Below are 10,409 nucleotides of genomic sequence, written 5' to 3' on the forward strand. Positions count from 1 at the left end.
GAATTATTATATCCCCCCCCCCCGTTATCTCTCTCTCTCTAGCTCATTGCATCAGTGTGTTGTATTTTAGTTGTAGTTGTATTTTACGGGAAGGGGAGCTATGCTCGTGGTGTCCCGTCTTCATATCTCATTTTATCTAAACTGTTTTTAAATTCATGTATTGTTTCCACTTTCCATTGTGTTGATCTTATCTATATTTTAACCTTAATGCTTTTACTGATATTTTCGAATTCCCCTGTGTCGTCAGCAGACCTCTTGTTTATATTTTTCTGCTGTCAGGGGGAGCCCGTTCGTTTCCCTCTTCATTTCCTTCCATTTCCCTCAGTAATCCCTCCCCATCTCCCCTTTCATTACCTTTCTACACCACGAGCTTTCCCCTTCCCTACTAATACAAAAAGGTACTTCCTCGTTGTTGAAATCCACGAAAACTGCGTGTGTTTTTTTCCGGAGTTGCAATCTTCGCCGTCAATCCGAAGATTTGTGTGTGTGTGTTATATCTACACCTGTCGCTGCTGGGACTCATAAAAAAATTGTGATGCATTGGTGTGTGTGTGTGTGTGTGGCCAAGAGGGATTTAAGAAATGCAATAATAGTACCAACCCTCACATATGCAATTGAAACATGGTTTTGGAATAAGAGTCGGAGGTCTAGAGTGCAGGCAGTGGAAATGAGTTAAGTGAGAAGTGCTTGTGGTGTAAGTAGAATGGATAGAATGAGTAATGAAAGTGTGCATGAGCTTTTTCCAATGGGTCTCAAAGGCGAGGTGAAGAAATGTAGTGGTTGAAGACACGGTCTATATATACGACCTTGGTTGAAGAGGTAGAGATAGACATTAAAGTGGTTTGGCCACATGGAGCGAATGGAAGAGAGTAGGATGACCAAGAGGGTGTATGTAATATAGAGGGAGGGGGAATGATAAAGGGTGACCTCCAGTAAAATGATGGAGGGATAGGGTGCGGGAGTATGTCAGTAAGAGGTGTGAAAGATCATTGAGAGATCTTGAGCAGGCAAGGAGAGTGTGTTTGGATAGAGATGGAAGCTCTTCTGCCGTGGTCATCTCATTGTGGGAGCTCCTGGGAGCAGGCGTCAAAGATGATGATAATGATTAGTGTGTGCTTGTACGTAAACATTCTCTCTCTCTTTCTCTCTCGCACACATACAATGGAATATCAAAACCGAAATAACAGGTAATAACTTTTATTTGACTACAAAGGATTACAAAGGCGGAGCATGCCGACAGGAGACCTTTTGGTCCATATCTAGGTCTGATGGGAAAAAAAAAATCATAACAATAAATAAATAAATAAAAACTATAATAATGTAGATGACAAATAAAATACATAAATGCTATAGTTAGATGATAAACAAACAGGTAAATAGTAAATAATAATGAATTGACATATAACTAATAATAAATGAAAATCAAAATAGACAAATGATAACAAAACAAAAACAAATAATATGAAATAAATTATAATCATTACAGCATCTTGCTTAGGTGTTTATCTAAACGATTCTTAAAGCTTCGAACTGAACTACATTGTTCTTCCTGTGCAGGAAGTTTATTCCATTCATTAACTACATGGTTGGCGAAGTTGTTTCTACCTACTTCCAAATTGAATCTATTTCCGGACAGTTTGAGACCATTGTTTCTTGTCTGATTCTCATTCAATGTGAAAATTTTGTCACTTTTGATGTTGTCAATTCCCTTTAGAATTTTGAAGACCTGTATCAAGTCACCTCTGAGTCTATGCTTTTTTTTTTAGGGAAAACAGATTTATGTTTTAGTTGATTTTCGTATGATTTATTTCTGATATTTGGAATCAGTTTTGTGGCTCGCCGTTGTACTTTTTCCAGTCTGTCAATGTCTTTAATGAGTTTCGGTGAACATACGGAAACAGCATATTCCAAATGTGGACAAACTAACGATTTATATAGCTTGTTAATGAGTGATGGACTTTTGAAATCAAAAGATCGCGCAATCAGTCCTAGAATCTTATTTGCTTTCTCAGAGGCTCAAATACACTGCTTGGATGATTTGAGATCATTACTGATAATTACGCCAAGATCTTTTTCACTATCCACTTTTGTTAACGAATTTCCAAATAACTTGTAATCGTACTTACTGTTATTTTTACCTATGCCCATAACCTTGCATTTACTTGTGCTAAATTTCATTAGCCACTTTTCAGACCATTGCTGTAATTTATCTAAATCTTCTTGAATATCTAATTGGTTTGAGTGATCATTTGCCATTCCGCACAGTTTTGTATCATCAGTAAATTTGGAAACAGTAGATTTTAGTCCATGGTCTATATCATTTATATATACTATGAATAGAAGTGGCCCAAGAATGGAGCCCTGAGGAACTCCACTTGTAACATTTTTCCATCTAGAAGTTTTTCCATTTAAAACAACTCTCTGTTTTCGATCATTCCACCAATTTCTAGTCCTACATTCATTTTTTGTCCATTTGCTTGGGTTAACTCAACGCACAAACTATCATATGCATCCTGTTTCACTTTCTTTAAAACACTAGTTTAGAATATTTCCTTTTTTCACTCTTGTGAAGCCTTAGATTTCTATTTAGGTTACACATTCTAAAAAACATGCGTGTCCTTACAAAAAAATGAATTACCTCTTGAGGCAATGTCACATATGTACAGATTTGTGCTGTTAATTTCTCTGTGGAGTTTGTTCCTGGTGTTAGTGATTTCTGGCCATGGTAACAAAAGAACATGTGTTCCATTTTCTCAAGATCACACAAAAAACTCTCACTTGGTGTCATTAAACCACCAGACTTCCAACTAGCTATAGTATTCCATGAATTATTGTGTGATGTTACATGTGATCCAAGAAATTCATATTGTGGAAATTTGAAAGCAATGTATCTACCAAAATAGTGCAATCCTTCTTTTTTCATTTCACTTCCCAAATTTAAAAATGGAATGCTATCATCAGGAAAATCTAGATTTTTTTCCCTCAGAAATGTATGGATCATCAATATGCAAGTTAGTTAATATCATTGCTGATAAGCTTAATTCATTTTGCAATGAATCAGTCATACTATTCTCCTGATCACAATTGCTTATCATGTCTTTGGTGAATGAATCACTCATCATGGGTACATTATTTTCAGTTGTTACGTTGTACTTGCTCCCCATCAATTTGCTATCTTTGCCAAGAAGATGGGCTCTTATTCTATATTTAAAAGCAAGAGGTGATGGATGATCATATGTAGAACCCATTTGCCTGATGTACCCAAAGAAATGTTCCAGCCCATCTTGGTTTAGCCTATATGTCAGTATGTATGTAAGACCATACTTTTCTTTGACCATTTCATATAAGTTCTGCAAAGACTGAGATGAGACATCTAGACCTCTCTGAAATTGAAAAAGGTGATTTCTTCCAGTGATTTTGATACTCTTTGCAATGGTGATCATTTCCTCCAGTACACTGTCTTGATGAGCAAGTTGAATACTGTAAGCATTCCTAGAGGGCTTCCTATCATAAAGAACTCTAGAGTTCATGACGTCAAACCATGCATCTACAATTAAAATAAATTTGCTTGTCTCTTTCCAGTCTTTACTTTTCAGAATCCCTATACCTCCGAAATACTGTATGGTCTTTGCTGTTGTCCCAGATAAAAATTGTGTTGCAAGCTTGACGCTCATTCTTTTTATACTCTGTACAGTGATGTGCCTTTCAGATAATTTATGAGCCGGTTTCAAATCACTGATACTTTTAAATATCATTTCCTTGACACAATCACTGGTAACACAGCTTCCATTTGCCAATGTGAAACCAGAATCTGAAAAATTGTTTCTTATTAATTTGACAAGATGAGGTGCATCAGCAAAGACATGGACATTCCGATTAGGAGCAGCTGGATTACAAAAAGAGGAGTTGTCCATACAAATACCTAAATCCTTCCATAACCTATGCTTGTTGGACTAAGGTCACTGACCATTGCTAGAAACAATGAAACCAGCCGCTTCTATATTCTGTATGATATCATACAAAATTTCTTTGGTTAGACAGCAATCAAAATCATAATAGACAAGCTGCTTCCATTGTTTCACAAGGCCGCAAATCATGACACACATGGCTCTATTCTTAGGATCTATTAATGTACCTGTTTTCTTGTCAAATACCCACTCATATGCAACACTACACTCATCAAAGGACAAAACACATAGTCTGTCCTCTTCACGCATGTCCTTAGCCTCATGCTCTAGTAAATGAAACAAAGCCTTCAAAATCCCAGGTTCTGTGTTAAATTTTGATGCCCATCTATTTAGTGTTGTTATAGATGGTAAAGGCAAATGCCACACTTCTTTGAGATACCTATAGGCTTTTGGGTTTAAATTTCTTAATGCAATGCACTTACTTATATCATCGTCACTCCAACGTCTAATACAAGTTCCATTTAACATATGCTCTACTTGAGATGGGGAAAAAACATATCTATGTTATATTTAACCTTAGTATAAACATTTGTCACTTCTCCTCTGAGCACAATTCTTTCCTTACTCCATTCTTCCTTTTCTTTTAGCAATGCATCCCTCTGTTTCTTCACAGCCTCTAACTCTTGTTGCACAGCAATGACATCACATAACTTTCCCAAGAGATCCTTGCCCTGAGATGACACTGGCTGGGCAGCAGCTGCGTTGTTGGGGTTGCCTGCAAATTAACAATCATTAGGGACCATATACAGTCTCTCTCTCTCTCTCTCTCTCATCTAGCTAGCTATGTCTACATTTCATAGTATTTGTATTGTGACACGTATTTCATCTCTGTATTAATAATCATATTGTATATCATAATTACTAACATGATATCATATTGTATATAATAAATACTAACATATAATGTATATCATAAATACTAACATGATGAGTTTACCAAATAATACAAGACATACCTTGAATTGGCATTGCTTGCGATGACTGCCTTGCTTCAGTTTCATGGAGAAGTCCCAGCCTGCTAGGTTTGTTCTCCTTGTTGTGGGACACAGCAGTTGCATTGTCAGGATCATCTGTAAAAAATATATATATTGTTAACCCTCTATCTGCCATGGTCATTCTTACTTAACCTTCCTGGCTCTCTCCACCTCTCTCTCTCTCTCTCCCTCTCTCTGTATTAGTAATCATATTGTATATCATAATTACTAACATGATATCATATTGTATATAATAAATACTAACATATAATGTATATTATAAATACTAACATGATGAGTTTACCAAATAACACAAGACATACCTTGAATTGGCATTGCTTGTGATGACTGCCTTGCTTCAGTTTCAGGGAGAAGTTCCAGCCTGCTAGGTTTGTTCTCCTTGTTGTGGGACACACTAGTTGCTTTGTCAGGATCATCTGTAAAAAATATATATATTGTTAACCCTCTATCTGCCACGGTCATTCTTACATAACCTTCCTGGCTCTCTCCACCTCTCTCTCTCTCTGTATTAGTAATCATATTGTATATCATAATTACTAACATGATATCATATTGTATATAATAAATACTAACATATAATGTATATCATAAATACTAACATGATGAGTTTACCAAATAATACAAGACATACCTTGAATTGGCATTGCTTGCAATGACTGCCTTGCTTCAGTTTCAGGGAGAAGTTCTAGCCTGCTAGGTTCATTCTCCTTGCTGTGCGACACAGCAGTTGAATTGTCAGGATCATCTGTAAAAAATATATATATTGTTATCCCTCTATCTGCCACGGTTATTCTTACTTAACTTTCCTGGCTCTCTCCACCTCTTTCTCTCTCTGTATTAGTAATCATATTGTATATCATAATTACTAACATGATATCATATTGCATATAATAAATTCTAACATATAATATATATCATAAATACTAACATGATGAGTTTACCAAATAATACAAGACATACCTTGAATTGGCATTGCTAGGTTTGTTCTCCTTGTTGTGGGACACAGCAGTTGCATTGTCAGGATCATCTGTAAAATATATATATATATTGTTAACCCTCTATCTGCCGCGGTCATTCTTACTTAACTTTCCTGGCTCTGCAAGGTTTGCAAGGAGACACAGGGGAGAAATAAGGGAAAATGCAAGGGTAATTTTGTCCTTTTAAGCTATGAAAATAATTACTAGAACCCAGCACAAAATTACAGTCTAAGATGTGGGCATTGAAGTAGTTCATTTGACCAGCATTGTAAGGGTTAATGATTATAGTTGTCACACACACACACAAACTAAGATTTATACTGTCCTCTCTCTCTCTCGTGCTAACATAATGATAATAATAACAATAGTGTTGAACAGAAATTTATTTGGCACTTATGAGAGCACCGAATATGACGAACTGCTATAACGGTCAATTTCCATGTTACGTGCTATCAGTATTTCAAATCCCTCAAACCTCTCAACCCCCCCTCTCCCCCTCTCTCTCTGGTCTATATACAACCATTATCCATACACTAGGTAGTGGTAATTATTATTTTTATTTTATTTTTATTATAGGTTTATTCAACAATATTAAATACAATTAGACATACATATATACATTTTTTTTTTACAAAATTGGTAGTTGAAAAGGGAGAGCGAGAAGCAAAGCTTATGGGGAGTTGCTCTCCCTTAAGGAAAAAAATATTTTCATTTATTTATTTTTGTTACATGGTAGTATGGTACATACACATCTACACACACATATACACGATTGTAGGACAACTCGTCCACGGACACCCCGCCCACGGACAACCCGTCCACAAAACCGCAAAGCAGGACAACCCGTCCACAGACAAGATTTCAAAAAACTTTTAGACAATTATTTTATTACCTTTTTTTTAATGATATTTCATGTTATTTCATTAAAATTTGCTTTAGATGATACATTCTGGTAAGTAATAGATGTGTTTATAAATGTTATGGACATGCTTATTTTAACACCCTAGAATAGCTCCAACTATGATAAAAAAGAAATAATCACACCTGTATTCTGTATATATAAATATGTAAATAAAGTTTAATTGTTCTGCAAATTATGTTTATTATTCTTAAAAAAAAAAAAGTCATTGGACGAGATGTCCATATTCCTGTGGACGAGCCGTCCCACCTCCCAGTCCCGCGGACGAGCCGTCCGCGAACGAGCCGTCCGCGAACGAGCTGTCCGTCCACGATATACACACATACATGCATACACATATATACACACACACAATGGCATGCGTCACGACGTCCGCTAACTCCGACCTCACGTAGAAATCGGGGCCACGAGCGAGCATCGCAACTTGTGGGGGTCAGGTGAGAGGTGAGAGGTCAGGTCGATTGTTGACGGGACGATAATTGCTTAATGCGCAGATCTGGGTCACCGTGACCTGCTGGAATAGAAAAAAAAAGAGCGGCAGACTTGGGCAGTTTCTCCATGAATACAACCATGAAATGGACCTGAAGTGTTCAATATACTAATACTTATAGATTAAAGACTTTTTTAAGTATCGTTTGAATGATGATAAACATTTTGTCTTAGGTAAATCCTTTTCCAGTTTATTCCATGTGTTAACACCTATAATAGATAAGCATTGGCTTTTTTTGGTTGTTCTGTATTGAGTTTTAAAGAAGTCGTTTGTTTGCCTAGTCGCATAGCGAGTTTCGTAAGTTGAGTAAAATTTCAATATGTTTTGATTCATGTGTTTATTGTAGATTTGGTGCATAACAATGGCAGTTTTGTACTTTATTAAGTCATTGAATTTGAGTAGATTTAGTTTTTTAAATAAATTATTTGTATGTTCCAAACGACCTACATTGCAGATTATACGCAGTGCCCTTTTTTGAGAGGTAATTATGCGTTGAAGATTAGTTTGATAAGTATTACCCCAAATTTCTGAACAATAGTTTAAGTATGGTAGTAGTAGACTACAATAAATGGTACGTAGGGTATTTTCATTGAGAATATTTCTCATTTTATGCATAATTCCTAAAGTTTTGGATATCTTATTTATCACGTGATTTATATGATGTTTCCAATTAAGTTGGTATCCTTCGGTAAGTTGGTATCCTTCGTGTTGGAAGAGCATCATACTTCAAGACTTTGAGACACTTAGGCACTGGTAGATCGAGAAGCTTGTACTTGAGTTGTCTTTTATAATCAGGGGATCCAAAATGAAGACTGCAGAGTCATGCATTTTGAACATTAATAGTGTTCTTGTATTCACACAGCTCAATCCATCTTTCACACACCTTCTTATTTGCAGGGAAACGATGAAAATGAACATTTGGCTTATTTCCTCTTTGGTTTGAACCACAACCCTTAATGGCACAATAAGCCATATTGTCAAGATCTATATATACCGGTATATATAGATTTAAATTGCCAGAATATAACTAATTGCGTGGAGCGGTGCGAGCGGAGGCGGCAACCTATCGAACGAACGAACCAGCTACAACTAACAGCGATGGGACGTGCGAATCCCACTTTGAGCAGCCAGTAGACGTCACGGGCCCGCTGCGCCAACACCCTCGAAATTCGGTCGGAAGTGGTTAGACCTGGTATATATAGATCTTGGGTCGTCCGGCCCTGCGAAATTTAGTATTAATCTGTCGTAGTTTAGAGTAGTGTAGATCCCGTCCCCACTGGGCGTACAGCATGTCACTCCACGCGACTGTCGCCAGTCGCCAAGGAACTGTGTGACCCCTACAGTATTGTCCCCTTAGACTATTTTAAGCACATTTCTCGTGCACCAGGGGGCTTGCCCCCTAGCCAGACGCACAGAATTGAGTTTTCAACTCCACCTCTGCAAACGAGAAACACTTACCCTGACGACCCCAATATCGACCCGAATAAGGCTAAGCATGTTTTTCTCCACTCTGACCAAACCCGATTAGCTGAACTCAATCCTTTTACTTTTAAGAAATGTCTGTCTACGTGTACCAAGGATATCAACTAGGTTAGGAAACTTAGAAGCGGAGATATCCAAGTCACCACCAACTCTGGGAAAGCTACACTCGACTTGCTTAAGGCGAAGTTTCATACCTTCGATGTTGTTGCCGCCTTCCCTAGGTCACTTAATTCCTGCAGGGGAGTAATCCACTGCAGAGATTTGATTACCATGGAGGAGTCCGACGTCCTCGAAGAAATGAAAAACGAAGGGATTCTAGATGTCAAATTTATCACGCGACTGGACCGGGAAAAGAACATGCGAGTAAACACGCCCCTTATCAGCCTCACTTTCAACTTTACAACCCTCCCTGACCATGTCAAAGTTGGATACATCCATGTCTCAGTACGACCATATATCCCCAACCCTTTGCGTTGTAATAAGTGTTTTAAATATGATCACCTTGCTAAGTTCGTGTGCGGTAAGTGTGTAGGCGAACATCCTACAGATGCTAGGAAATGTATTAGCGTACCACTAACGTCAACACCACAGGGGACAATATGGATGACAAAGGAGTCAATTTAACATTATTCATTTTGTATTCAGCGCAGAAGCACATACCATAGGCCTCGGCATTGCACAAGTATAGAGTTCCTTGGTGGACATCAGACTGCAGAAAAGCACTTTGCAAGCGGAATAGGGCTTATCGAACTTTTAAAAACAACCCAATTTTACTCAACTCGATTACTTTTAAAAAGGCGCAAGCAGAGGCCCGTAAAACTATTAAACAGTCTAAGGGAAAGTCTTGGTGTTATTTTATCTTGACAATTAACATGCACACCCCTTTAACACAGATTTGGTCTGCTGTCTGAAGAATTGACAGCAAACATGCAGCTACCATAAAGACTTTGACGATAGGAACCACATTTATAGGTACGCCCACCGACATCACAAACATAATAACAGATACATTTACACAAACAAGCAATACAGAACTATTCGCCAACATTGCTACAGCATAAACAAAGACTGAAAGCAGTCACTGGTCTTCCGTACACATACACACCACGAATACAATACTCCCTTCCAACTACACGAGCTTGAACAGGCTTTAAGCTCGTGTAGAAGCTCTACTGGCTCGGATGAGATTAGGTATGAGATGCTACAACATCTAAATTCAATCTCTCTCCCAGAAAAAAATAAAGGCACTGATATGCAAAGGAATCGGCACAAGAGGATGTGACATACGGGCGCCTCGACCTTCAGGCCACACAAAAGAGCGCTCAGGGATCAGGATATAATTTACGAGGTGGCCTTTTTACCTGCGGGCATTGCAGAGGCCAGAAGAGATTCAAGACCCTCGGAGGAACAGACACTGACGAGTCATTCCTCCGATTTCGAGCTCTTCTCCAACGAATATCCGTCCGATTCCCCACTCATCACGCTAGAACTGGTGCCCTACCCGTACAGGTGCCCTATTTGCCGCGCGTCCCGACCTAAGGAGTCCCCGTAGGGCAAGACTGACCCCAACGAGTGCCA

General features: G+C 38.1%; 1 protein-coding gene across 1 annotated transcript; it reads right to left on the reverse strand.

The window, feature by feature from the left end:
• Nucleotides 1–1,183: 1,183 nt before the first annotated feature.
• On the reverse strand, nucleotides 1,184–6,469 carry LOC143041784 (uncharacterized). Its single transcript, XM_076213842.1, has 5 exons — nucleotides 5,924–6,469; nucleotides 5,595–5,708; nucleotides 5,266–5,379; nucleotides 4,925–5,038; nucleotides 1,184–4,683 (listed from the first exon to the last, which is right to left on the reverse strand). Exons 1-5 carry the CDS (start codon nucleotides 6,036–6,038, stop codon nucleotides 4,442–4,444), a joined length of 699 nt encoding a protein of 232 aa, XP_076069957.1. The 5' UTR covers nucleotides 6,039–6,469; the 3' UTR covers nucleotides 1,184–4,441.
• Nucleotides 6,470–10,409: the final 3,940 nt, after the last annotated feature.

The sequence above is a fragment of the Oratosquilla oratoria genome, chromosome 32 (assembly GCF_046742065.1).
Source record: "Oratosquilla oratoria isolate Oo_2021 chromosome 32, ASM4674206v1, whole genome shotgun sequence".
Classification (NCBI taxonomy): domain Eukaryota; kingdom Metazoa; phylum Arthropoda; class Malacostraca; order Stomatopoda; family Squillidae; genus Oratosquilla; species Oratosquilla oratoria.